Source organism: Doryrhamphus excisus, chromosome 20, assembly GCF_030265055.1.
Source record: "Doryrhamphus excisus isolate RoL2022-K1 chromosome 20, RoL_Dexc_1.0, whole genome shotgun sequence".
Taxonomy (NCBI): domain Eukaryota; kingdom Metazoa; phylum Chordata; class Actinopteri; order Syngnathiformes; family Syngnathidae; genus Doryrhamphus; species Doryrhamphus excisus.
Window position 1 is genome coordinate 2,758,523 of NC_080485.1, and position 27,179 is coordinate 2,785,701.

The 27,179-nt window shown below is 38.8% G+C and overlaps 1 protein-coding gene across 8 annotated transcripts in view; it reads right to left on the minus strand.

The window, feature by feature from the left end:
• adgrb3 (adhesion G protein-coupled receptor B3) overlaps positions 1-27,179 on the minus strand; it is a 170,583-nt gene that overhangs the window by 64,318 nt on the left and 79,086 nt on the right. For 3 of the 8 annotated variants that reach the window (XM_058058092.1, XM_058058089.1, XM_058058090.1), the window contains 7 exons: positions 26,397-26,558; positions 20,198-20,362; positions 18,021-18,185; positions 13,242-13,406; positions 12,805-12,906; positions 2,818-2,925; positions 1,512-1,708 (listed from right to left, as the gene is read on the minus strand). In XM_058058092.1, coding sequence (XP_057914075.1) covers positions 1,512-1,708; positions 2,818-2,925; positions 12,805-12,906; positions 13,242-13,406; positions 18,021-18,185; positions 20,198-20,362; positions 26,397-26,558 — 1,064 coding nt within the window. The remainder of the gene's footprint in view (positions 1-1,511; positions 1,709-2,817; positions 2,926-12,804; positions 12,907-13,241; positions 13,407-18,020; positions 18,186-20,197; positions 20,363-26,396; positions 26,559-27,179) is intronic. The other 5 variants (XM_058058088.1, XM_058058086.1, XM_058058087.1 and 2 more) reach the window with 4 other exon arrangements.

Consider the following 27,179-nt stretch of genomic DNA (forward strand, 5'->3'; position numbering starts at 1 on the left):
ATATTTTACTGCACTTGTGTTGTTTTAACATTGATTTTCTATGGTTTCTTATTTTATTCACATTCGCATTCACATTTGTGAGTGTGAATGGTTGTTTGTCTATATGTGCCCTGTGATTGGCTGGCCACCAGTCCAGGGTGAACCCCGCCTCTCGCCTGAAGACAGCAGGGGATAAGAGAAAATGGATATATTATTTCTATAATTTCTTTTGGATTATTGTGGATATTGCTAAAGTGCTTTATATACAAATTTGGTACGCCATGGTAAAGACTTCATCTGAGAAAACTAACAAAACAGTGTTTCATTTTTATTTTTTACATGATTTTAATATTAAATCATTTGATTATTATCTTTAGATTTACATCTAAATACAATACCTGCTGATAATAATAATAATAACCAACAGATACAGGACAGTACTGCATTGTATTGTACTGTACTGAGCAGCCAAAACATATGGTGCATCTGCATCTGCTCCCAATGGATTTGAATCAAGTCGGTGTAAAACATCATTCAGAAGATTTCACCATTAGCAAAAGAAATGACCTTCTTCAAATTAGATGAATAAGAATATTTTTGTAGAGGGTGACATTAATATTCCAATGCTTACTAACAATCTATTAAATATGAATATTTGTGACAATATCATCCAAACTATTAAAAAGTCAGATTTTCACACTAAACTGAGCATTATTACCTTTGACAGACAGTGTCAATACAGTTCTTCTGTCTTATTAGGTAGCTTTTGGCCACTAAGCATATGATCCAAAATCAAATGTCAAAAGACAATTGATCGCCGCCCGGTTAGGTGTTTCAACAAACAGGGTGTGCAGACAGAGCGAGTAAATCACTCACGAATGCAGAAGTGAGCAGAGATCCCGAGGCCCGAAAAGGGTGCCTTTGAAAGTGACACGGCTCTGAGGACATAAATTATCGTATTGAAGATGGAGGTTGGGCTTTAGCTATAATCTCCATCATTGACATAAAGAGGATCAGGACTGCAGTCAAGTCCGACATGATGAGATGAAACAGCTTAGGATGTGGAGGAGACTTCTTAATACAATAGAGCCACGGGCTTGTTTGTCAGCCATCGCGATGCCTCAGAAAGGTCTCTGATACATGACAGTATTGCTGAGGAAAGATCAGAATCGATTTTTTTGTACTGCATGCAGCACTGTGCAAAAGTCTTCGGACACTAAATAGTCAAGTTCGACACATGCAGTTTTTATTTTTTTATTTTTTATTTTTTTTGTCCTGTCCAGCCATTGGGGCAGATAGTATTGTTGATCTAAATGCCCTTACATGCAGTTTTTATGATTACATTATTCAAAAGTCCAGAATTAATTCTTGATGAATTAATAGTAGGGTACATGACCCAGAGAGGCACTGTTGATTTAGTCTCAACTGGTTAAAGAAAGAGAAAGTTAAAGTTAAAGAAGACTACTACATACTACATGTACTGTAAGCCAAGCACCGTATAGTAACTTGAAAAAAAAAATATTATTATTTACCTGCACATCATCTGAGGACGGCTCATAGCTGGCCCTTTTGAAGGTTTCGGTCACGTTGCGAAGAATCTCCACAGAAGACAACAGGTCACCAGCGTAGAAGTTCTTCCTCTGAGTGAGGTCCAGTAGATTTTTGGTCACCTGGGACATCCCATCACCCGCCAGCATCCTCTGACCTTTTGCAAGGTGCCCCTGAACCTCCAAAAACAGGAGAGGACAGAACTTGGGGCATCGACATCCTTCACTCAGTTGACAGGCACACAATTGGCTGCACATTGGAGGAAATGGAGTGTATGAAATGAAGAAAGAAAGCCTGTGCTCTCAAAGATGTGACGCTTAATATCTAAGCCAGACTCAATTGTATTGGCACTTGCCGGTGTCTTGAAATGAGCCAATGTGAATAAAAGAGAGATAACTGGAGCAGAAGACACACACTTGGGAAGAAATAAAATGACATTTCCCATCAATGCACAAAGTCGAGGTTCATATATGCAGTATATCTATTCAAACATTGCGCAATACATCTTAACTACTCCATATTGCTCATTATACCGTAAAAAATCATGTATACAATATAAACAATAAAATGTCAAGAAAGTTGTTGTTCATTTTTCTTGTTGTTGTTGTCAAATCTAGCCTCATCAAAGGAAATGTTATCTCCATTTATGAATCTCATAAGAACATTTGGCTTAATCTTACCTTGTAATAAGAACATTTTACTTAAGTCTATATATGTGATAAAAGCAACTTGGGGCTCATTATAGGCTTAAAAGTCACAAGAAAAATATTCTAGTTTTAAATTTTTCTTACCCAACTGGCAATTTTTGCTACAATAAGAAAGGTTTTTGCAGTTCTGAAGGGCTAACCGTATTTTTAGTGACTAAAAATGGATCGCATTCATGGGAAAAATGTTCCATGTGTTACTTGGTCTATTTGTGTGTCATTTTGTTCTGTGTAAGAATGTGATACCCTGGAGGCTGTTAGCGTTTGCATAGTAATTTACAGGCACAAATGATGCACTGTAATTTGTAAACTGACTTATTTTTATCCATAGATCAGATGAAACCCATAACCAATTTGATATTACGGCCAAAGTGAAACATATCGGACGTCTTTGGATGACTGGGCGCTATTCTTAAACGTGGGTTGATGGCAACTTGTACAGTTTTCATCTCGATAGAAGCAGCATGTTTGGCCACAATGCAACGAGAAAGGATGCTTGGGGCGTGGGGGGTGGGGGGGTACAAGGGGGGGTAGATTTTGATGCATTGGGAACAGAGGATGTGGGATGGAGCTGACTTTGCACCTACTGATTGCTGCAAGTATCTGAATTCATTTGTTATGCATTGCGCGTAGCTCGGCGGCTCCCAGAAGGCCATACCGCGGTGATCCAAAGAACAGCGTCGACTGGTTGTGCCTGCGAGAGAGACAAAGACAGAAGGACGGAAGGAGAGACGGTGACAGATTTGGAGAGGAGGAAGCGGCGGGGGAAGATAAGAAGGGAGATGTGGATGAGGGTGTAAAGAGTTTAGGGGTGGGATTAAGACCAAAGGAGAGTTGAATGACAGAAGGATGGCAGGGAAAGTTAGAAACAGGAAATGAAGGGGAAGAGAAGAGAAGAAGACAGGCGTATTATTTTTTTTCATGAGATATTTAACATTCCCCTTTTGTCCAGTTCTGCTGCTTATCACTCACCATCAAAATTTGATGATGCATATTCAATTATGCAGTACAGTTGAGACTGCTTTTTTTTTTTAAATGTATTAGCGGCTAAACTGGAGTCCCCTGGCTTGTAATACAGTGGATAGCCACTTTTCGCCAGGGTTACATTGCGGGCGACGGTTATTGATGAAAGATAATGGAAGATGATCGATGAACAGATGGAACTGGAGTCACGGTGTCTAAGATAAGTTTCACTTTTGTGTCTTGCAGAATAAATAAATACGTGCAGTTTCTTTTAACAGTACAGTTAAAAGCACTGCAATTAAGAGTTGTCTCTGCCTGGGCTCGCTCGCGACCGTCTCCACGGCAACTGCTGTGTTATCCCAATGACATCCTGCAGACTTGAGGCTCCAAGATTGGGCAATAATACTGAAGAAGCAAACTTCTTCAGGCCTACACACACATGCATGCAAGGGGACTCTCATACATGCACATACACCCCCCCCCCCCCCACATCCCATGCCTTCACTGCTTCACCCCTCAGTGTAGAAAGGCGGGGGTCCATGTTACACGCTAACATGGCTGTGATGAGTGGCTGGCTGCCGGCCCCTGCTGGAAGACCTTCATCCTTCCTTCCCCTTTCCTGGTGTAGGGTTTCCAGTGGAATGTGTGCTTATTTGTGCCTTGCTGTCCTGTCTACCCCCCCCCCCTCCCCCCTCCACACACACACACACACACACACAAAAAATGTGCATGGATCCACTGTATATGCGTCATGTCTTGTGTTATTAGTGCTGCATGCATGAGTGGTTTATTCAAGCATATAGCACTACTGCTGTGGTCGCTGTCAGGCACTGGTGATCCATAAATAGCAGAACCGCCCAATATCCACCCACACGGCCGTGCGCATCCTACATAGACGCTCCAACATCACACCTTCCCAGCTGTCGACCTGCAGGAGCGCACTTCACAGATCACCCGGTCGCTCGACATCCCCAGGAAAACTCCCACAGTAACAAAACATTTCCCCTGGCGTCCGTGCTTCCCTTAAACCTTCGCTATCGCTTGTTCTCGTTCTCACTTCTTCACACACCAACACACTCACGCGCAGCGAGGGCTCAAAGCCACCCCTCCTACACGCCCACCTTCGCCACCGCCACTATCTTATCTGCTCTGTGCTCACACACACACTATACGAGGGCCGCACCAAAAACGTCACCCCTGAAGCAAAAAGGAAAAACTCAAGTTGGGTTTTGCACACTGAATCCAACTGTGGCGAAGACCACAAAATCTAAAAAGTGTACACGGTAGGGTGCATCAAATTTGGATGGGAAATTTTTTATTCATAATATCAATTTGGCTGGCATTCCATTTTTTTCTAATAAACATAAAAATGTCTTTTGCAAAGTTTTGAGGAAATCCATTGAGACTTAGGTGTGCCACCTCACACACAAACTTTTTCGGGGCTAGGTCAGAGAACATTGGCATTGGCAGCTGTGGCTGTAGGCAACCTCCTGATGTTTCGGAAAATGTGCAATTTCTAGTCTAATTGCCTGGAAGTTGACCTGGAAATGTTGAGTACAATGAACTTCTATACAGCATCATTTTCTATAGGGTCATCAAAGGGGGCCCAGACCAAAGACCAAGCTGAGACTGCTAGTCTGAAAGGAACTAGATGTTGAGGGCAGCATCTTAGGAGAGCTGGTGGGTTGTGCTGCACAGTGCCTAAAATAATACATGGACAAGTGGATATCACATTATGTAGGATTATGTAGTACCACTCTCAATAAATATGAAGCATCAGTAATACTGTCTACTCTTTATTACTGTTGTTGATGTTATGCCTGCTGTTAGCTAACTGTCATTAGCAAACTGTAGCTAGCTAATGTTAGTTACAGTAGAGGCAATGAGCACTAAATACCTATAAATATGACAAATACAAATCATTCAAATTACAAAGGCAAAACCGCAAATTTGCTTGTAATATGTAATAGGAGTATAAATACCAACAAAAACATAAAGATCACCTCAGATCTCCATGGCGACCATTGAACTGTTCACCACTTTATTCCATAAAACAGATGTATGGTGGCACCCCTAAATAATCATGTATTGGAAAAAATTTTCCATGTGTTGTTTCTACATATATTGGAACACTTTTAGTACCCAGCCGTATCAAAATTCAATAATTGTGTTTTTTGATGCACCCTAATGCACGTACTATCATAATCAAGCATGTTTTGACTGACAGCAATGTAAGAAGCATCAATTTAACAATCTGCTTATAATAGTAGTGGAGTCCTCTTTCACGTGGTCACAGACTCATTCTATGACAATGTTTGACAACGGATGCAAGGCGATATGAAATTGGTTCATTCGTTTTGAACAACCCTGCAATATATTAGAAGATGCTGGTGTCAAGGCCTGTAATATTAATTCAATTTCCAAAACACATGATTGCCAAGGGCTGCACGGCGGAAACTGAGTTTAATTCCACCCTCGGGCATCTCTGTGTGGAGTTTGCATGTTCTCCCCGTGCATGCGTGGGTTTTCTCCGGGTACTCCGGTTTCCTCCCACATTCCAAAAACATGCTAGGTTAATTGGCCACTCCAAATTGTCCATAGGTATGAATGTGAGTGTGAATGGTTGTTTGTCTATATGTGCCCTGTGATTGGCTGGCCACCAGTCTCGCCTGAAGACAGCTGGGATAGGCTCCAGCAACCCTTGTGAGGATAAGCGGTAGAAAATGAATGAATGAATGCTTGCCAAGTAGCAGTTGCAGTAGTATATCAGTATGATATGAGTCTGATGATATGATATGAGATATCAGTATGATATGAGTTTGACACCAACTGCTGCATAGCACATCCATTTTAATATCATGAACATTTTAAAGCACATGCAAAGGCAGATTAAGCTTCCGAATGCATTTTTCCCCCTTTGATCAAAAAGACTACATTGATTTGACAGCTTATTTTCATGTATTAATTAGAACAAGATAAGAGCCTTTCCATCACTACTAAAAAATCATCTAATGGCCGCCAGATGACCCATACCTGTTTTGATGAAGTCATGCTGGGAAGAAAAAAATTGCCACAGGCAAAGTCTTGTGTCAGACCTCAATCTTTTGTAGTAATAAGTAATAAAATCAGAAAAGAGCTGCCAAGTATAATAAATAATAAAAAACTGAATTTTTTAAACAAAGCCGAAGGTGGTGTGATTAATTTAAATCTAAAAAGCACACCATTTCTAATAAAAAGTCCATCCATCTATTTTCTATACCGCTTATCCTCACGAGGGTTGCATGCATGCTGGAGCCTATCCCAGCTGTCTTCAGGCGAGAGGCGGGGTACACTCTTGTCAGCCAATCACAGGGCACATATAGACAAACAACCATTCACACTCACATTCATACCTATGGACAATTTGGAGTCGCTAATTAACCTAGCATGATTTTGGAATGTGGGAGGAAACCGGAGTACCCGGAGAAAACCCACGCATGCACAGATATAAGACCTATTCATACGTCTTTCACATTTTTTGCATGAGAGGCACAAAGAGGTGATGATGCAACTCCACAATAGAAGAGAGCCGGGGAGAACATGCAAACTCCACACAGAGATGCCTGAGCGGGAATCGAACCCGAGTCTCCTAGCTGTGTTGCCTGTGCATGAACCACTTCTCCACCATGCAGCCATCTAATAAAAAGTCCCATATGTCTACTTGACTATGTGCTGGTACATGTATGGTCATGGTATGCATCTCCACCAGCGTCACTAATAGAAATCAATAAGGCTTCCTTCGGCAGATTAACAGCCTAACTATCTTCATGCAAGAGGACTCTGTTTCATTTAGCCTCTTTACTCAGGGTACATGAGCACTTTTGGGAGCATTAACCTGTGAAGAGTTTAATAGCTTGAAGTTACGTTGCCGTAATTGCACTCTTCTTCCGACGAGTGACAGCGAACTTAATTGGTAATTCTAGTATGAAACAAAGCAGACAGGAATGGAAATGGATACAAATTAATGACTTGTAGTGGTTCACAAAGATGTCGTTCTGGGACACAATGTGAGCAGAATATGAAGTATAAAAGTGCCGTTTTACTTTGAAAAAAAAACCCTCTTGTGTCTCCAACTGCATCTTATCAGTCTAAAGGTGTCTGTCAATGTCAAGGGGAGGAGGGAGCGTTCCGAGCATTCCGGGTACACTGATTGGAACCTTTTCCAAAAAGATTTATATCACATTTCCGAAGGCATCACAGTCAGTGGTAAATGACCAAATGGGCTGGCAAAAGAAGACTTTTCTCCCCAGCAAGATGTCATTCATTGATCAACTAATCATCTCTGGAGTCGTGCTGACAAAAATGCTTGCCAAGAGACAACGTGTGCTCACATACTGTAACAGGGTGTTATTTTCTAGCTACCCATCATCCAAAAGAAACAAATAATAAATCTTTGAAGTGAAAACCACTCAGTGGAGGGCTGAACAAGCCGAAACATGCTCCAAAAAACTTATATATATATATATATATATATATATATATATATATATATATATATTCCTCTTCTCCTGTCCTGTAGGTAGCAGTAAGACATCTTACAAAGCAGGTGCCAAGGCTACACTAAAGCTGCATTGGGGGGGGTTGATGGATTAATGCCCTATATGACTATAATGCAAGTGGACAGAATAATGTGCTCTTCCCTGGCCCTTGTGCCATTCCTCTGTGTAGATGTTATATTTTGTAACATAAATGGTACAATTATAGCCATGGCGTTTATTCTAACCTACCGCAAAGAGGTTGGGGTGTTAATTGGAAGAGCGCTGTCGCTGTTACATTCTGTGGTCTGTGTGTGCTTCTATTTTGTGTTTACTGTATATTTACATTTTTGGGTGGGCGATGCTACGAGAAGCATCTGCTGACACTTGGTGATTAGCCAAGTTAGTATTTATCATCTCGGCATCGTCTTCATCGGTCCTGCATGGCTTCTTATGCCTCTTTGTTATCGTTGTTACACCTTGTTTCTTTTTTTGGGGAAAAACAGTTTGTTCGGCAAGCGTTACCACCCGGCAGTGTTTATTTGTACTCTTCCTTTTGGCTATAAAAAACTACAAATAATGCTTTTTCATGGTTGAATACCAAAACATAAAACATTCAGAAGACGCATTCAAAGATATTGTAATGGTAGTATTCTACTAGGTGTTGGTAACGTTACTGTAATGTTTGGTGAGACACACAAGCACCAGACTTGATCGCTGGACATTTTTTTTTTTTTTTTTTTGCAACTTTGAATTATTTCACAACAAGCACAATAATCCCGAACATGGACTACTGTTAGGTTTGCAACCCACGGCAGGCTGAACCACCTTAGTCACTTCCTGTGTGCCCCCACCTCAACTCAACTTATGTCTTAAATGGTCTGTTTTGGCTCTCATAAGGCTCTCATAATGTTAAAAAAAAAACATTTAGAAAGTCGTACGCAGGTTTTCGATGCTGTAGCTACAAACTTCACTTATCACAGTTAATTACTGCATATTCAATAACTAACATTAGTTGCTGAACTTTGCCAAATTGTTGCCAACAAACATAATTTGTGTGTGTATCTGTCAAACCGGCATACTCAACGCAGGAAATGATGGTATATAAGAGTGTAGCTGACCACTACTGATGCTTCAAATGTAGCCTTCTTGTGGAAGTAAAAAAAAAAGTACATCGGGAGGTTGCCTACAGCCACAGCTGTCAATGCCAATGTTCTCTGACCCTGATGGTTATTTGCTGTCCGAGGCTACACACCCAACGACTATAGGAGACTTAATTTTGTTTTGAGTTCAATGGCATTCCAATTTTGAAATGTGTTTCTGCTCCAATCAGATGCTTTCATGTCACAAAGAAAGTATTTCTTGTGAGCTCGACTTTAATCCAATGCTGGCTTTGTTTCTGTCATCCCGCATGTGTTTTCTTTTCTCCGGTTGTGCCTTGTTAAAAAAACAGACTGATTCTGCCTGACTGGAGCTGAGCTCCCGCACTTGAGTCCACCTGTCTTTCCACATTGCAACACTCGTATCCAAACAGTCGAAACCAGACCTCGTCTCCTCGCCACTGGTGGCAGTTGTCACCCATGATGGTCGAGGCAACGCTGGGTGCAGTTCCTGCGACGACCTTGATGACGACAGTGTAAGCACCGATGCCCCTAACACACTTGGACACGTCAAGCGAGCTGTCTTTCTACATCCTTGTCTCACATTTTGTTGCGTTGCTTGTGCTGATCAATATTTCATCTTTGTTAAATCCATCTCAGCAGTTTGACTATCCTGAGGGAAAGAAAAAAGCTAATCATGGTTTCCTTTTGCGTCGGGTTTGACCTCAATTTAAATACAAAACAAAAGGTGGAAAGGCTCCAGCCCATTTATGGTTGCATAATGCGACCTTTACAAAACTGTGTTAATCGCTTTACAAACAAACTTGACCCGACCTGAACTATCCTCCATCGTGGTCTTTTTCCAGTGCCAACGCAGTTTAAGCATGAAATATGTCTGCTTCCTGTTCTTCTAGCCTTTTGTCATTACACTGGTCCAACCATTAGGCCGGCTTTTAGAGTCAACTGATGCGGCACCTTTGTGTTATTATTCGCAGAATTTTTCATTCATGCGTCACTATGGCATTTTTCTGTGTCCTTTTGTATGGACTACCACAGAGATGCTGTGATCGGTTGCAAAATGACAGAAATGGCACAGAGACAAAACACCACTCGGGTGGAGCTTTCAAGATAACATTTTATAAGAGCATCGTAATGCAGGTCGATGAGATTAAGTTGTATTAAAAAAATGTATTTTGTAACCGGGATGGACATTTGATTTCTTTAAGCAATCACTGTGATAAATAAAATCAGATTTGAACTTTTAAAGACCAATGTAATTTTTTTTCCCTTAGAGCACAAACAAGTTCAAGGGGAACTGCACTTTTCTTTTCTCTCATCATTCACAACCCTTATGTGAAAGATGAACACACATTTATGTCCCTTTTCTGTGCATTCTAGTGCGAGAAAAAAATGAATATGAGCTAGCTAACAATGGACGTCATGGGATGTACCCAAAAGTGTCCCATTTATATAACTAACTCATGTAATTAACCAAGCCATGGCAATATTGTGATTCTAGCAGCTAACATGAAAAATTGTATTTATCTAGTGAACTAACATGATGCCTCGCTAGCCGCTAGCCGCTAGCTGCTAGTTTCAGTGCCACTCACAGACGAAAGAGTGGATCCCTAGCTCTAAATTTCACTAGGACGACTCAACAAGATGCTTGTTTTCTGTTAGCATTTTTTACCTGAGGACTGGAGCATAAGTCTTGTGCTGGAAGACACAGCCACCCAAATGAGAACACACATTGTCAGTGTCGTCGCTGTATCTATGCTGCTGTTATAACGTAAGTCACGTAAGCTCTTGCTCTACAAATCAATGTGCCTCGGACAGAGGTTTCGGTAAGATATTATAAGTATTGCATGTTATCATCAGTGCACTTCCTAAAGCATGATCACAGCATGTATATCAAGCCATAAAACATTTTTAGAGGGCTTCATTTTCTCTTTTTAAAATGCACAGAAAAGGGAAAGAAATATGTGTTCATGTTTGCAACCTTAGGCGTGCTCTCTCATGGCTGCCAACGATAACGTTTACTTCTTGGTTCGTGAGTCAGCATGAATTAACATTGAAACATGTTAAATAATATACAATAATCCCTCGTTTATCACAGTTAATTGGTTCCAGACCAGATCATGATAAGTGAATTTCCGTGAAGTTGGATGCCTAACCAAAATTTTTTTTGTCGTTAGAGCATAGAAAACTATTTACAACTTGTGTATTTATGTTTAACGTTATGAGAACGCGAAATAACACTCTCTATAGTCACCTTTACACTGACATTATCTAGTATAGAAGACATAATAAGGGAACGTAACCCTAAATAAATACGACATAAATAAGAATCATGCTTGTGTGTGTTGCTATAAATATGTTCCCTAAAGGAGATGTGTTTCATCTTGATCTGGGTTATGACTGCAACAGGAGCCCACGTTTTTATTAGGGATTATTGTGCCTGTTGTGACCTGCAATCAAGTCTGGTGCTTGTGTGTCTCACTGAAAATTACAGTTGCATGACTACATATCAACTTCAAATGTCTTATATTTGTATTTTAGTAAATTTAAACATGTTTATGTTGATGGGCATTTAGGCATTTTATGTTCATTCATTCATTTTCATTCATAACGCTAATCCTCACGAGGGTCACAAGGGTGCTGGAGCCTATCCCAGCTGTCTTCGGGCGAGAGGCGGGGTACACCCTGGACTGGTGGCCAGTTCTTAAATATGCATATGTTTTGACAAATGTTTTGACACACACACATATACACACACACGTATATAACATATACACTTGCATGCCAAATTAACTAAATTGAGAGAAATTGAGTCACACTTTTTTTATAGTTTGGGTGCCACATCAACATATACACAATCGTCCCTCCCCACTTCACAGTTAAAATTTTTCAGCTTTGCTCTATCCCAGGTGTTCATATATATATGTATATATAGCCCTCTAAATATATATATATATATATATATATATATATATATATATATATATATATATATATATATATATATATATATATATATATATATATATATATATATATATATATATATATATATATATATATATATATATATATATATATATATATATATATATATATATATATATATATATATATATATATATATATATATATATATATATATATATATATATATATTTATATATATGTATGTATATATAACATATACTATATATATGTGTGTGTATATATAACATATATAACATATACAATATATATAAACATTTTTAGAGGGCTATATATATATATATATATATATATATAGAGAGAGAGAGAGAGAGAGAGAGAGAGAGAGAGAGAGGAAGAGAGAGAGAGAGATGTATATTTTAGAGGGATATATAAATCTCAGCAGTTTGAAAAAAAAACATATATATATATATATATATATATATATATATGTATGGGATAGACCTGGGATAGAGCAAAGCTGAAAAATTGGAACCGTGAAGTGGGGAAGATGTTGATGTGGCACCCAAACTATAAAAAAAGTGTGACTCAATTTCTCTCAATTTAGTTAATTTGGCATGCAAGTGTATATTTTCTATACAATATTAGATGTCAGTGTGTTTCATCCATCACAGAATTAAAAGCAGTGTGACTGTCTAAAAATACACTATTTTCTTTTCCTCTCCAACAATCCAAAGCAATGAGTCACAGCCTGAGAAAAAATCTGACAGGTGCAGCCAAGAGTTACGCTGTGTGGTGCATTCGGATGAAGGGATAAGGACTTTCTCCTTTGGCAGTTAAATTCTGCCACCACGGTTACTTTTACTGTCACAGTGTTTTGTAAGTTTAGCCAAGATTAGGCAATAAACTTGTAGAACAAAAAGGCTTGTTATGTAAAATGACATCGGAAATCCAACATTAATGTCATCACGTGAAAACAGGTTATGGAACAGATTATTAAGAATGAGACCGGGATAACCAAATATAAATACAAATATTATTTGTCCTTACCTGTGGCATTTGGTGGACATCTGTTAAAGGCCAGTTCCCCTGAAGGTGTGCGTCTCCACACCATTGACACGGCATAGTCCTCGGGACAAATCTCATACGGTGCTGAAATACAAAGTCATGCAAGTGTAACTGTACCGACGAAAAGAACATTCCAGTATTTCGTGCATGATGCAAGCATTTCTTGCCCTTACACTGAAGAATAGAGGGCATCAAGATGAGTAATGCCAGTCTATGTAGGTACCTTGCCATCCCTGTAATGTGTGTGCGTCTGTATGACGTACATGAGTACTGGGTTTTTCCAAGCAACATTGTACGAAAACTGAAGTTTAACTTTTTATTAATTTGCAAAATTTTTATTAAATTGCAAAAAAAGCCCAACCCAACTTATATTACAAATGACATTATATTATTATAATTGTACAAGTATTCCAGCTTACCTGGACAGCGTTGGTCGCTGCACTTGCGGACTTCTTCCCTATTGCCATCACACTGATGCCCGGTCGTTGCCGCCCCCTGACACACCCGAGTTCGCCTCTGCCAGCCACCATCGCAGGATTTAGAGCAGCCGCTCCATGGACCCCATGGGTTCCACTGGCCATTTGCTGCAACACAAACAAATCTTGTTGACAAATACCATATTGACTGGAATATAAGTTGACACTGAATATAAGACGACCCCCTCTTTTGAAGACTTTTTTTCTAGAGAAGAAATAACATTATTGTGGTGATACAGCAACCCCTCACCACTTCACACTTCGAATTCCATGGCTTCACGCTATCATGTAAAAAAAAATGCTGTTTCGTGCTCCCAAAAATCGACATATTTGAGCAATCTTCGATACTTTTTGCATAAATGAGGCATTTTCAAGCATAAAAATGGGTAAATACGTATATAAAAATATAAGGATAAAAATGTAAGGCATTCAGAAGATGCATTCAAAAGCATTCACTGGTCAATAGGTGTCAGTAATGAATTATCTCACAAAATGGGTAATAATCACCAATAAAAATCCCTAATAAAAACCCGGGCCACTGTTGTGGCCAAAATCCACTCCCCACTCACCTCCCCACTCACCTCGCCAAGAACACATTTACAGCAACACAGATGAGCTTGTCTTAGATGGCTTATCTTTTATTATTCTATCTCCTATTTTTGGTAATACGTGTAAAGGTGACTATAGGGTTGTTATTTCATGTTGAGATGACTCTCATAATGTTAAAAGCCGTATTCAGAAGGTGGTAACCAGGTTTTCTATGATTTTACTATGGAAATATTGAATTATAAAGTGTTTGTTTCTTTCTGATTACGGGGTCGCCACAGCGGATCTTTTTGATCCACATACTGATTTTCGGCTTGAGCCCTTTATATTCTGGATCCCCTTCCTAGCATATACCGATGGTGCTTAGTAGTGTAGTCCAGAACGCTAACCACCGCTCGGAAATATTGAATTATAAATACGGTAAGGAATCCTACTTTGCAGAACTTATGACTTATCAGTTCGGTCTGGAACCAATTAACCGCAATAAACAAGAGACTACTGTATCACATTTGGTTATAGACTTAAAACAGGGGTGGGCAAACCTTTTGACTCGCGGGCCGCATTAATTTAACAAAATTGACGGGGGGGATTATGTAGTATTTTACACATAACAGTGCATTTTTACACCTATATTTTTACACATATTTTACATGTAAAAGTGTCATGCAATCTGCTATATGTGCACTTTGAAATCATTTATTTGATGTAGAGTGTGTTATAAATGTATTATTATTATTATCGTTATTTTTATTAGAATTATTATTATTATTAGTTATAGTAATGTTATTATATTATTATTATTTTGTTAATATAATAATATTACTACCATTATTATATTAATATTATTAACAACAATATTAATATAATTGTAGTATTATTATCATTATTGACAACACCATTCTTATTCTTATTCTTATTCTTATTCTTATTCTTATTCTTATTCTTATTCTTATTCTTATTCTTATTCTTATTCTTATTCTTATTCTTATTCTTATTCTTATTCTTATTCTTATTCTTATTCTTATTCTTATTTGTATTACTATTATTGTGCTTGTGCTCCTTTTTCCAGGAGTATTTTGTAATATTACTACCATTATTATATTGATATTATTAACAACAATATTAATATAATAGTAGTATTATTATCATTATTATCATTATTATTATTATTATTATTATTATTATTATTATTATTATTATTATTATTATTATTATTATTATTATTATTATTATTATTATTATTATTATTATTATTATTATTATTATTATTATTACTATTATTGTGCTAGTGCTCCTTTTTCCAGGAGTATTTTGTAAACAACAGACCACATCAAATAACGAAATTGATAAAGCAGCTACCTCAACCATCAAAAAGTTGGCTCAAGCCACGATGCCAGGTTGTATGTTGAGTTCAAATGAAATATTTGGAAAAAACAGGCGGGCTATATTGAAACACTTGGCGGGCCTGATGTGGCCCCCGGGCCGTAGTTTGCCCACCCCTGACTTAAAGCTTGCAGATTAAATTCATTAATTGAGCAAAATTACTGGAAGCGCTGAGCGGGATATGCGTGTTTTATAGCCACCAAAACTTTTCTACAAACGGTGATTTTCCACTCCTGCTGCCAATGTTGAAGCACAATAATTTCAAAAGTTGTCATATCCAGCAGCTGGTTTAATGCCTTTGTAATGAAGACTATTAAACCGTGCAATAGACAAAACAATACTACCCTTCAGCAATGTAATAATTCCCATGCGCCGTTCTAAAGAAGCAGGAAGCACATGCAGCACAACAATTCCCCTACAAATAACCTTCTTCTTTACCGCTTCCAAATGTACTAGAAGAGAAGCTGCCGAAGACAATCCCTGAACTTCAGTTCTGAAAGCTCATATTGTCCAAAAAAATATCAGATGTTTGCTTCAAAGCTGCTATTGTTGATGGAAATTCAGCACTGACCTCCCTGTCAAGGATGTTATACTGCAAATATTTTCTTATTATTTCAATCTTAAAAACCAAATGTATGCATATCATGGTGCTGGCATCCATGAAGGTGTATAATATAGTTTAAAAAAATACAAAAAATGAGTGTTTGGCCTCGGCAGAGATCTACCAATGGAGATGTAATTAATTTTCACAAAGAAACACGTATTACACACACGCATATACATATTTTTTCTTTTTTTCAGTGCAAGCTTTTGATCAGTCACCTTTGGATACATTTAAATTGCTAAATAAGTAGCACTCATTAAACACACACACAAATGCATCTTCATCATGTGGAGCAAATGACAGAAATCATATTTCCAGGTTACACAAATTGGAATAAAAGAAACATATTCAGAATTCTCTCTCTATTGTTTCCTTTATAGTGTTTTGCCTTGACTGAACTAACTTTTTGACAATCTTTCAGAACGAAAGAAGATTCTCACAATCAAACAAAACAGAACAAAAAAAAATCCAATTTTTTTTCCGGCTGCAGCAGCAAAAATTGCATCAGGAGATTATAAGAGGGCCTCTGTGGGTTGAGACAAGGCTTGATGGAGGCCACTAAGCTGACATCTATGAGCCTCTAATGCATCAATGGTGCTGACGGACAGCCTGGGCGGCTAACCCTGAATTCTGTGAAAGGCATACAGCATTTCTAACTGGATTGTACAAATCCAATTGATAGAGCATGGTCTTAACATTATTCCAATTTTCTTGAAACGCAGCTTTGATTCTCACTATTAAGGTTTTTTCACCATGCAGTAGAGGAAACATAAGAGCAGCTAATAAAATGTGAAAGGTTGTCCCTGGGACACAATATTGATATTCAATGTACTGTATATATACAGTATATATGAATCGCAGAGCCCGTCCGCCAATTAGCTCCGCCCCTGCCGCAGCAACCGTTTGTGGGACTTCCTGTCTTTGTGAGAGTGACGCTTGTGCGACATTTGGGAGCATGCAGACACGATGTAGTACTTTTAGTGCAGGAGGAACTTTCGTTGTGTGCTGGTCTATGGCGGGCTGCAGATGATGTGTGACACACGTACCCTCTGCACCCACTTCTCAGTGAGCATGCACGTCAGTCAGTTTGTGTAAACACGTCAACATGTCACGACTGAAAGTGTAGCTTTACTTTCCTGCCTATTGTGTTACATAGGTCATAATACTAATTTATCAGCTTATCATTATGTGAATATCATGGTAGAAAAGTGTTTTGACAAGTTTTTCCTTCTTCACTTACATAAGGTGAGTCACAAAGGTGAGTACACCCTTCACATTATAGCAGCTATTTTAGTATTTCTATTCAAGCGCTAATACTATAAAAGTGAAACTTGAATAGAACTAAATAGTACTATTGATGTACTTGTATGATCACCATATTGCATAGGACATTCACCAGGGTTGCACAGGTTGTTTTGGAGGTGTGTTCATGGTTGTTATCGTGTTCACAGCTTTTCTAGTTCACATTGCAATTCCTTGAATGAACCGCAGCTCCCCAGCAGCACTCATGCAACTCCACACCATAATGCTAGCACCGTGCTTGACTGGAGGCCGGACAAAATTGTGTTGCCAGCTATTTAGATCATAATTAGAAAATAATACAAGCACACTGACTACTTGAAACATCCAAGTTTCATTTCATGAAAAGAGGTATAGTCACTTTTGTGGATACTGTATCGTTGGTAACATGTCACAAAATCTAAAATATTTTATCAAAATTCCATGATTCCCTCCCCTAACCTCAACTAAAATTTTTTTTTTATATTATAAATTATAATCCACGGCGGTCGAGTGGCGCACAGACCTCACAGCTAGGAGACAAGTGTTCAATTCCACCCTCGGCCATCTCTGTGTGGAGTTTGCATGTTCTCCCCGTGCATGCGTGGGTTTTCTCCGGGTACTCCGGTTTCCTCCCACATTCCAAAAACATGCTAGGTTAATTAGCGACTCCAAATTGTCCATAGGTATGAATGTGAGTGTGAATGGTTGTTTGTCTATATGTGCCCTGTGATTGGCTGGCCACCAGTCCACGGTCCACCCCACCTCTCGCCCAAAGACAGCTGGGATAGGCTCCAGCACCCCCGCGACCCTCGTGAGGAAAAGCGGTAGAAAATGAATGAATGAATGAATTCTAATCCACATTTAGACATCCTAGCGGATATGGAATTAAAGAGGCTGCGGCTTTTTACCTGTGCAGTCAGGATTATGGCACTCTCTGCTTTCTGCCCAGTGACCGCGACACTCCGATCCCCCGTGCGCGGCCGCCGAGCACTGCCTGGTCCGTTGCTGAGTGCCGTTGGCACAGGTCACTGAGCAATCACTCCAAGAGCTCCACTCTTGCCACTGTCCATCCACTGAGGCACCAGCCACAATACAACAAGCATGTCGCAAGTGATGGTGGAAAAAATAAAAAATAAAAGGGGGCAGACAGAAAGGGAAGGAGATTTAGAATAAAATCCAGGGGTATACAAAATGTATAGCCGAAAGGGACTTTAAAGAGGGACTACAGCATTTCACTTTTTGGAGAAAAAAAATCAGCAAAAAAAAAACCGAAATGACTTTTGTCCATGCAACAATATTATTGACACAGCATTAAGTACAATTACCAAACCCTGCTTTGATTGAGCTTTATTCTGATTGAATGGAGGCTGATTACTCCAATCACCTGCTTTTATCCCTGGCATTTTTATTCTAATGGCAGGCCATATTTTTCTAATGCTCTTAAAACTCTTACCTAGCCCTTCCTAAACCTGAGGTCTGGACCCACAAAGGGCTCTGCTGCAGTTTTTATCAAATTGCTGATTGTATGTGTATTGTGAAGCAGTCAAACAATACCATTATCATGGAATTGTCATTGATAAGTCCACTTTATGATGATATGGACTTTTTTAGCATGGGGTTTTGCTGTTTATAAATATACACTATAATAATAATCATAATAATATAAACTAATCTGTACGTCATCTTTGGGCAAGATGATTTCTAATTCTGCTTCAACATCCCACGTACACGTACAACAAACAGTAACCGCTTTGCGATTCTGTTCAGTTCAGTATCTCACAAAAGTCGTACAAAAAAGCCTGCTCATTCACTTCAAAGAGCCAGCTCTCGTCATTCTATTCAAAGGTGGAACGACCCATTACTACTGAGTACACCATTCACATTTCAGCACACAAGGGGAAATACTATAGGAATGAAAGTAGGACATTACTTAGATCTACTTAATATATACTATTGTAATGTATACTATTCTAAGCTTATATAGTGTATATAGACTATAGTGTATAGTGTATATAGTGTCCTATTAGAATACTGAACATATAGAACACTGTACTAAAAATGGCTGCTGAAATGTGAGGGGTGTACTCAGTAGTAATGGGTCGTTCAGCCTTTGAAGTGAATGACGAGAGAGACGGCTCTTTGAAGTGAATTAGCAGGCCTTTTTTTTCTCGTTTTCCTCTTAAAACATCACGTGATTGGTCAAAATGTGTTGATACCGAGAACGGGTAGGGGTTACACACACACCGCACATCTGTGAGCACGACCAAGAGGAAGGGAGACGAATGAGAGGAAAGTTGCGACATCATTTGAAAAAAAAGCTGAGGCACTTTATGTTTTTGAATTCCAATTTTTGCCAAAGATAAGGAGAAATTGTGATCTGGTTGCTGCATTTTCATTGATATTTTGTTGTGTAATATTTTGTTGATTTTATGTTGTTTCACCGTAAATATTGTAGTTGGAAATTTACAAATAATACACACAATCAGACTGGATGGATTTTTGGTCTAACTGAGATGGGTTATAATTGACTTTTTGTAGCAATCAGTTCCATGGAATACAATTTAAATAATGGTATATAAATAATAAACATTTGATATAATTCTATTTAATTTCAGTTTATTTTGCATGTATTTTGGTAAAAACAAAAATAACAAAAATTAAGAGCCAAAAGAGCCAAAATTCCCATCATCCCAATCTAGTATTGACTTTTGTGAGATACTGCTTGTCTGATGATGATTTCTGGGATATTTTTTGTTAATACTTTGTGGTACAATAGTTTTTTATATATTAAAAACAAACAGATGGAAATGTGATATACCAGATCGTTACATCGGTCAACTACGGTTTGGGTTCCGGGGTAGAACCACATTTCTAATTTGGGTAAAAAACAAACAGATGGAAATGTGATATACCAGATCGTTACATCGGTCAATTACGGTTTGGGTTCCGGGGTAGAACCACATTTCTAATTTGGGTACTGAAGTACTGAAAAAGGTTTGCTAGCCTCAATTTGACCCATTGCTTTTTCCGAGATGATGATGAATGGTGAAACTTTGAAGGGAGATTATCTGTAGATAGGTGATACCTGGGCATAGGGCTATGTTGCAAAGCTTAGTCTGTGTCTCAGGTCCGTCGCAGGCCCGGCCTCCATGTTGTGGGGGCGCACACATCCTAGTCCGAGTGCGGTGACCCCGGCCACACGTGAACGAGCACAGACTCCACGGCGACCACTCCTCCCATACACCGTGCACTGCGGGCACAGAGAAGGTGTCAGGTCCGATCAATATCCCTTCACTGTGCCCGTGACATAAACTGACAATAATAAACTGGGCTTAGCCATAAAATGAAATCAATCACAAATAATTAACGATAAAGATATTAGATGAAACACTGAGCACACGGACAGTGCAGGGCTTAATTCAGTCACTCGTGTATATTATATGTATATTTAACATTCATTAGCAAACTTCTCCATGTGAAGACGTTAATTAACGATGGCTCAAACAGTAGCCAAGTGTAATCGAGATATTACTGTTCCAGACTCTCTGAGCAAAGATTTGGGTGGTGCGTCAAATTTACAGCTTGCTGATTCTTTTTGGGTGACTGCAAATACCTCAAGGTTAATGCAGGATGACAAAGGTCGCGCAAGTTTCTCCCTACAACAATATATTAATAATCATTACGCAGCAGACAGACCGTAAACTGGGTCGTCATACTCAATAGTGTCTGCAATAAGCAACCATACCTAAATATCACATTAATGATATATATTTTATTCCCGGTAAGACATCAGTTATGGAAAGGATGTAAAAAAATGTTCCCAAGGCAGGCAATTATTTCGTCTTTAAGCGTGGTCTAAACCCCAGATGGTCTGATTTTATTTTTGGATCCTCCCGACACACTGCTGCAACAATTGTTCCTTAATATGTTCAACCCAAATTCATAAAAATACATGAACACAGCAAGATGTTTTGGTCCGTGAAACATGAGATGAGCAAATATAGTACATGTGTTGTCTTAATTACGAGTTGTCTCTTTCTTAGGCAAGCTTTGAAGGACCAGAGTGTTTTGTTCTAGCTTCCTAATTTTACACAATAGCTGGCAAAAAAGGTTTTGTTTCTTGAGCAATTCAATTTTGCATCTCCGGCTGACAGATGGCAACTTCCTCCTCAAACTGCAGAAAACGTTCGCTATTGGCTCAAAGTTTTGACTTTGGAGAGCAGAATATGGAAATGTGAGCAGCAGACATACAGTAGGTTAGACAACTCATGTCTTGCCTTGGCAGCAGACAATACGCAGCCATATTAAATAATGAAAGTACTTCTTCTTTAAAAACCAAACAAACTCTCTGATTAGTCTCTCAAGTAACTTCCTGTTCCCGGAGATGAAGGGAATGTAATAACTGAGAGGGAGACTGCGAAGTGAGCTTGAGGAGCTAACCTGCATTGAAATCATGAAGTTACAAAAGCAATATATATTTATACATGCGTATATATGTATATATATAGTGCAGGGGTCGGGAACCTTTTTGGCTAAGAGAGCCATGGAGGCCAGATATTTTAAAATGTGTATCTGTGAGAGCCATATACATTTTTTTAAACATTGAATGCAATAAAATGTGTGCATTTTTATGTAAGACCAACAGTTTTAGATATAATGGGCTCTAATTACGTAGACCAGGCACACTACCCCACGCCAAGGGGGTGTGGCCAGCACACTTTCATGAGCAGCGCAGTGTCTAATAATAAATCAAATACTTGTTGCCATTAATGCAACTTCTGCTGCTGCATAATTTTGCACCATACTCAGTATATTTAATTTTTTTGGCCATCTTCTTCAGAAGGCTTGGTTCTGCAGCTTTAGCTAGGTGACTATTTGACTAAAGGAGGAAAGTTTATATTTACATGTTGACATCTCAATGACCGAGGTAGACTACCGCATTACCCAGTAGTATTAAAATGCAAAAAAAAGTTGTTGATTTTTAATATTATTTAATTTAATATTATTTCTGTGATGTTTACTTTAAAATGTTAGCAAAAATACATTTTTATTGTGGTAAGAAATGCTTGAGAGCCAGATACAGTCATCAAAAGAGCCCTACCAGGCTCCCGAGCCATAGGTTCCCTACCTCTGATATAGTGTGTGTGTGTGAAATTTTTTGTCACCCCAAAGTTAAGATCATGGACGATATTAAGTTTAACATGATAAGCAGTGATCATAATAGATAATTGATCGCCAAAATGGACGTTTGGTAATTAAATTTGCTTGCGTTTTCGAGCTGTGTCCAAGTTCAAAATAAACAAAAACACGATCAGTAATTCTTAGCTCTTATTATCATCGGGTGGAGCGGTTTGGATCAAAGTCATCCCTCCCCACATCGCAGTTTGAAATTTGCGGCTTTAAAAAAAATATATCACTTAATAGTAAGACAGTGAAATGTAGTATTCTTCACTGGTCACTAGGGGGTCGGTGACGTAACTGTAACATTCAGTGAGACACACAAGCACCAGGGAACAACAAGCTTTTGTTGGAGGTCCATAATCCATAATAAAAATCCATTATAAAAATGGCTGTTGCAGACATTATCCATGCAAAACTAAAGCTTTGAAACCCCAACATTACTGTCTGTTTGTCCCCCACTCAGGTCCCAGAGGGCAGCACATATACAATATGGCTCATTTACTCTTATTTTGTCTACTATATTGGGAAGTACAAATATAAATGTGACTATAGGGGTGTTATTTTATGTTTTGAGGGCTCTAATAAAAATACAAATGGCACTTTGAAGGTCGTAAACAGGTTTTCTATTCTATTCTAACTATGAAAATATTCAATTTATGAATAAGGAATCCTACTTCGCAGAATTTCTCTTATCACAGTCGGGGTTTAGACCAATTAACTGCGGTAAACGAGGGTTACTGTAATAATTGGTCACAGGTTGGATATGGATCTGATCGAGTAGGACTGTATTTTCTAAAATTGGACTCGAGGTGGACTCCTCTTCCTATTTTATAGCATATGGTCCTCAAAATTCTAACCCTTCGACAAATGTAGGAGATGACCTGTCATCTGAAAGCACACAAATCTTTTGAGTTTGAAGCTCGGCAAGGGATGAAAAACGTCACATTATTTGAAGCATATTTGTTTCCGTTATTTTCTATCCTTTCCAAATCAGATAAAATGTAAGGTCAACCAGTGTCCTTAAAACTCTAAGGCTCCACTGTAATTTCATAGACAACAGTAGCCAGTAAAAAGTAGACTTATAGCTTTTATGCTGTATCCTTGGGGAGTTTCCTTTGTAGACAGCAAATTAATGACTCCCACCGAGCCAGGTCTCGAACCACAGCATATACAGAGGTAAGAGTTAGATCTCAGCATGAGTGGTTGATATGTAGTGGTCAGATCATCGGATCAAGGTGATGGTCCCCCCCATTGGCATGTTGACATCAGATCCCGGTCTGCATCTAACCACGGTTTTGATGCTCCCGACTAAAGATTAGAAATCTAGCATGACTTGTACTCTCAAGTGTGGCCAGTTCGAGGGCCATAAAGAGACAACAAACAAATTGGAGCAGTAGAGTCTTAGACAAGATGATGCTTAAAAGCAAACAATTTGTGGACTTTCAGCTTGGCAATACTGTAATTAATGCTAGAGTGCATCATGGCCTCTGTTTCAGGGCTATGCACTTTGGGAAGAGTGGCTTTTCTATTACAATTAAAAAGCAAAATCAGCTTTAGTTTTTGCTATGTTTGACTTAAAGGCCTGTCTCTCTCAAATATTGTTCAATAATCTGTCAAACTCTGTGTTAGAGAGCATTCATAATTCATCCACCTCACACCATGTGCCTTAGCTTGGCCACAATAAAAGGGCATTCCAAATTGTTCATTTATGTATTGGTGAGAGTTTTAGATCTTTGAGTTCAGCTCTTGAAAAATAGAAGTGCTGCACTTATATTAATATATAACAAGAAGTCAGAGGTTTTGTTTACCCCCCCCCCCCCCAGCTCTCCAACTTTATAGGGTTTATAGTGTGCAATAAAAAACATCACACTCTTCCAATACTGGCGGCAGAAAACTGATGGACATATGGAGTTTTTGGTTTAAAAATGTCAAATATTGAGCGACAAGAGTAAGCACATAATATACTCTTGAAATCAAAAAATAGCCTTGGTTTGTATGGGTCATTTTAAAATATATATATATGTTCTGTGTAGCATATTTGTGTATTCAAAATATGCTACAAAGAATATATAATTGAAACAAGTGAAGGCTTTAATGTTGCTGAATCCGAAGAGCAGTCTCCCGAGAGTTATTTTCTTAGAGACTCCATGCAGAGTAGGAGGTTGACCCGTTTTGAAAACTGCAAAATTCCCACTTACACATGCCACATTCAGAATACAGTACAATACGTCACAGATCTGGATGTGTCAGAACTTGGCCACGCTGACTTTGGAGTGTTGTATGCACTTAAACGTCTCCATCAAACAGCGCCATCAAATATTTTCCCCATCAAGTAGGTGTGCAACATGTCATTTGCAGTGATGGGGAAATTACTTTAAAACCGTAACGTAGTAACCAGGGAAAGTTACATTTATGGAAAACCTTCATGTATGTAAAAAAAGTCACATTTATCTTTGTAGTGGTGCTGAGAGATGTTTCATGAGACTAGAGTTACTCACAATGGCTGCAGGCTAGCACTAATGTACACGTCACATGTACAGGAAGTTCTTGTCTTTTACATCAATGATGTCAATGTAGTACCTGTACTTATAGTACATCCTGAAAATGTCTGTTTTAGCTTGACAGACTGCTCGCCATGGATGTATCGGGTCCACCACCCACCTTCCTCAGCTCCGGCACTGATTGGCTTACCATGAAATTCTACTCTACCTTTTGCCGGTCATTATTTCTTATCTATCTGTCATCCTTCCACCACCACCAAAGAACAATTGGGGGAAAAAAACACCTTTTATTTGCAGTTCCTGTCCTGTGCTTGGCTGGCTGAGGGAGCCAGGTCGGATAACAGCTGTTGGATATATCAATGCTTAATAATGCATAATAAATAATGCACCACATTTCACTGTTGGTAACAGTAATAGTCAATGTTTGAAATTGCAATTAATTATATAGGATTAATTATCCTGGAAACATTAAGTATTTGTAAGTATAGAATAAGCTACATTTCCCAGCATCACCTGGAACAGCCCCCCCCCCCCCATGAGTATTCTGTTCAGGCATGACATCCACAAATAACCCTAGCAGAACCACCAGGACCCTTAATAGCTTCACAGCACGAGACGTGAGATTTCTAAAGAGTCTTGCACCATAACTACACCATGAATGCCTCCTCTGGTTGGATTTCTGCTCTGATACATTTGGTTGCTTTTGTTTTGTTGACATGTTTTTGGCCACTTTACTTGCCAAAATGTAATATACCTATTGTATATAATAATTGTTGCTGCCATTGGAACGTTATTTGTTAAGTCTATGACTTGTCTGACACAGCTTTTAACAGGACAGCACTGCAATACATCAATTATTGTATTTGAATAGGCAAGCACTTTCCATTCATTACTTTTTTCACAAAAACAACAAAATCACATTTCTATGTATCGTTATCTAACATGAAGACTCGTGATTGATGTTTATTTGGTCCAGTGATGCATCAGCAACGACTGAAGTAAGCCAATGGCAGATAAAAGGTGCAGGAAGGCGGGACTTCAAACACGAGGTGGAACAATTCATGCCGACTGACTTTATGGAATCTTGCATAATACTAATTTCCCAGCATGGCGCTTTATGTAGTGCTACAGTTTAGTATGTTTACACAAAAAATTTGTTTTGTTTTTTTTTTTAATATAATCTGTTTCTTCATATGTAACTGGAACATTTTGCATTTTGATTGTTACCGACTTGCACGAATGATAAATTCATAAGTGGCAATGATTGAGCCGTCCTACCGTCACACGTGCTAAGGACGGAAATACACCAAAACCTTCGAAACAGCCAAGCTATTTTCAGTTGTACTACGACTCTTTAAAGAAATGTCATCTGATTTACAAGCAAACGTCATGAAAGAAATTTTGCTGCTGATGGGGTGCCTTGCAGTTACATGAAATGAGAAATCAGAAAGGTGATTATGACCAAAAGACACATTCACAAAGTAACTGGAAAGAAAACATTGGGTTAACTGATGATCATCATACAATTACAACACATTTCCTGTCATTTCAACAACAAATGAGTAAAAATAAAAACATTCAAGAATCTGCGGCTAACACTACCTGGACAAGGGGCAGTGTTATTGCAAACCCTTGATTCTCTTAAAGGGCCGCTGCAGTGTGTTCCATATGGTGAGACACATGTTCTTGTTCGCACCTGCGACCCTTGACCGCATGTTACAGAGCAAGAGCTCCACTGGGACCACTCCTCTGCACCTGATTCACCTGTATGGGAGAAGGGTGACACTAGTTAAATGCAGCAGTACGGGCTTGGGGGGCACGGCTAAGGTGGCCGGTCAAATGGGAAGGGGCCACAGTTAGCCACAGTTGATACAGGTGGCATCTTCAGGACTTCAGAGGTGCTCTACACGACGATTCTGTGATCTTTGGCAAATACAGAGTCACTTGATCGGGTCACGACAAAGGCGTATTTGTGCAAAGATCACAGAAATTTGGGCATGAAAAATTGACATCAGACATTGTTGCATTCTAAATTTCTTTTAGTTCATCTTCATCAAATTTGCAAAGCATTTCAGTGAAACAAAAAATATGTTGAAAAGCATGGTGAGAAAAATGAGCAGAAATAAATGAACCTGATAAGAACATGGCAACATGCAAAGAGGATGACGTTTGGGGAAAAAAAAAAAAAAATTCACACAATGGAAATAGTGATGGGTGTTAGTTGAGTAAGGAAAGTTGGAAATATGGATTCTCTTGCACTGCAGCAAAATTGTGTAGCTTCCTTGACATCAGTGGGACAATATTCCAAAGTGGCTCCACACTGAATTAAAAAAAAAAAGCAGACGAATAACTAGTTCAAGGTTAATTCAAGGTCACTAAACTAGC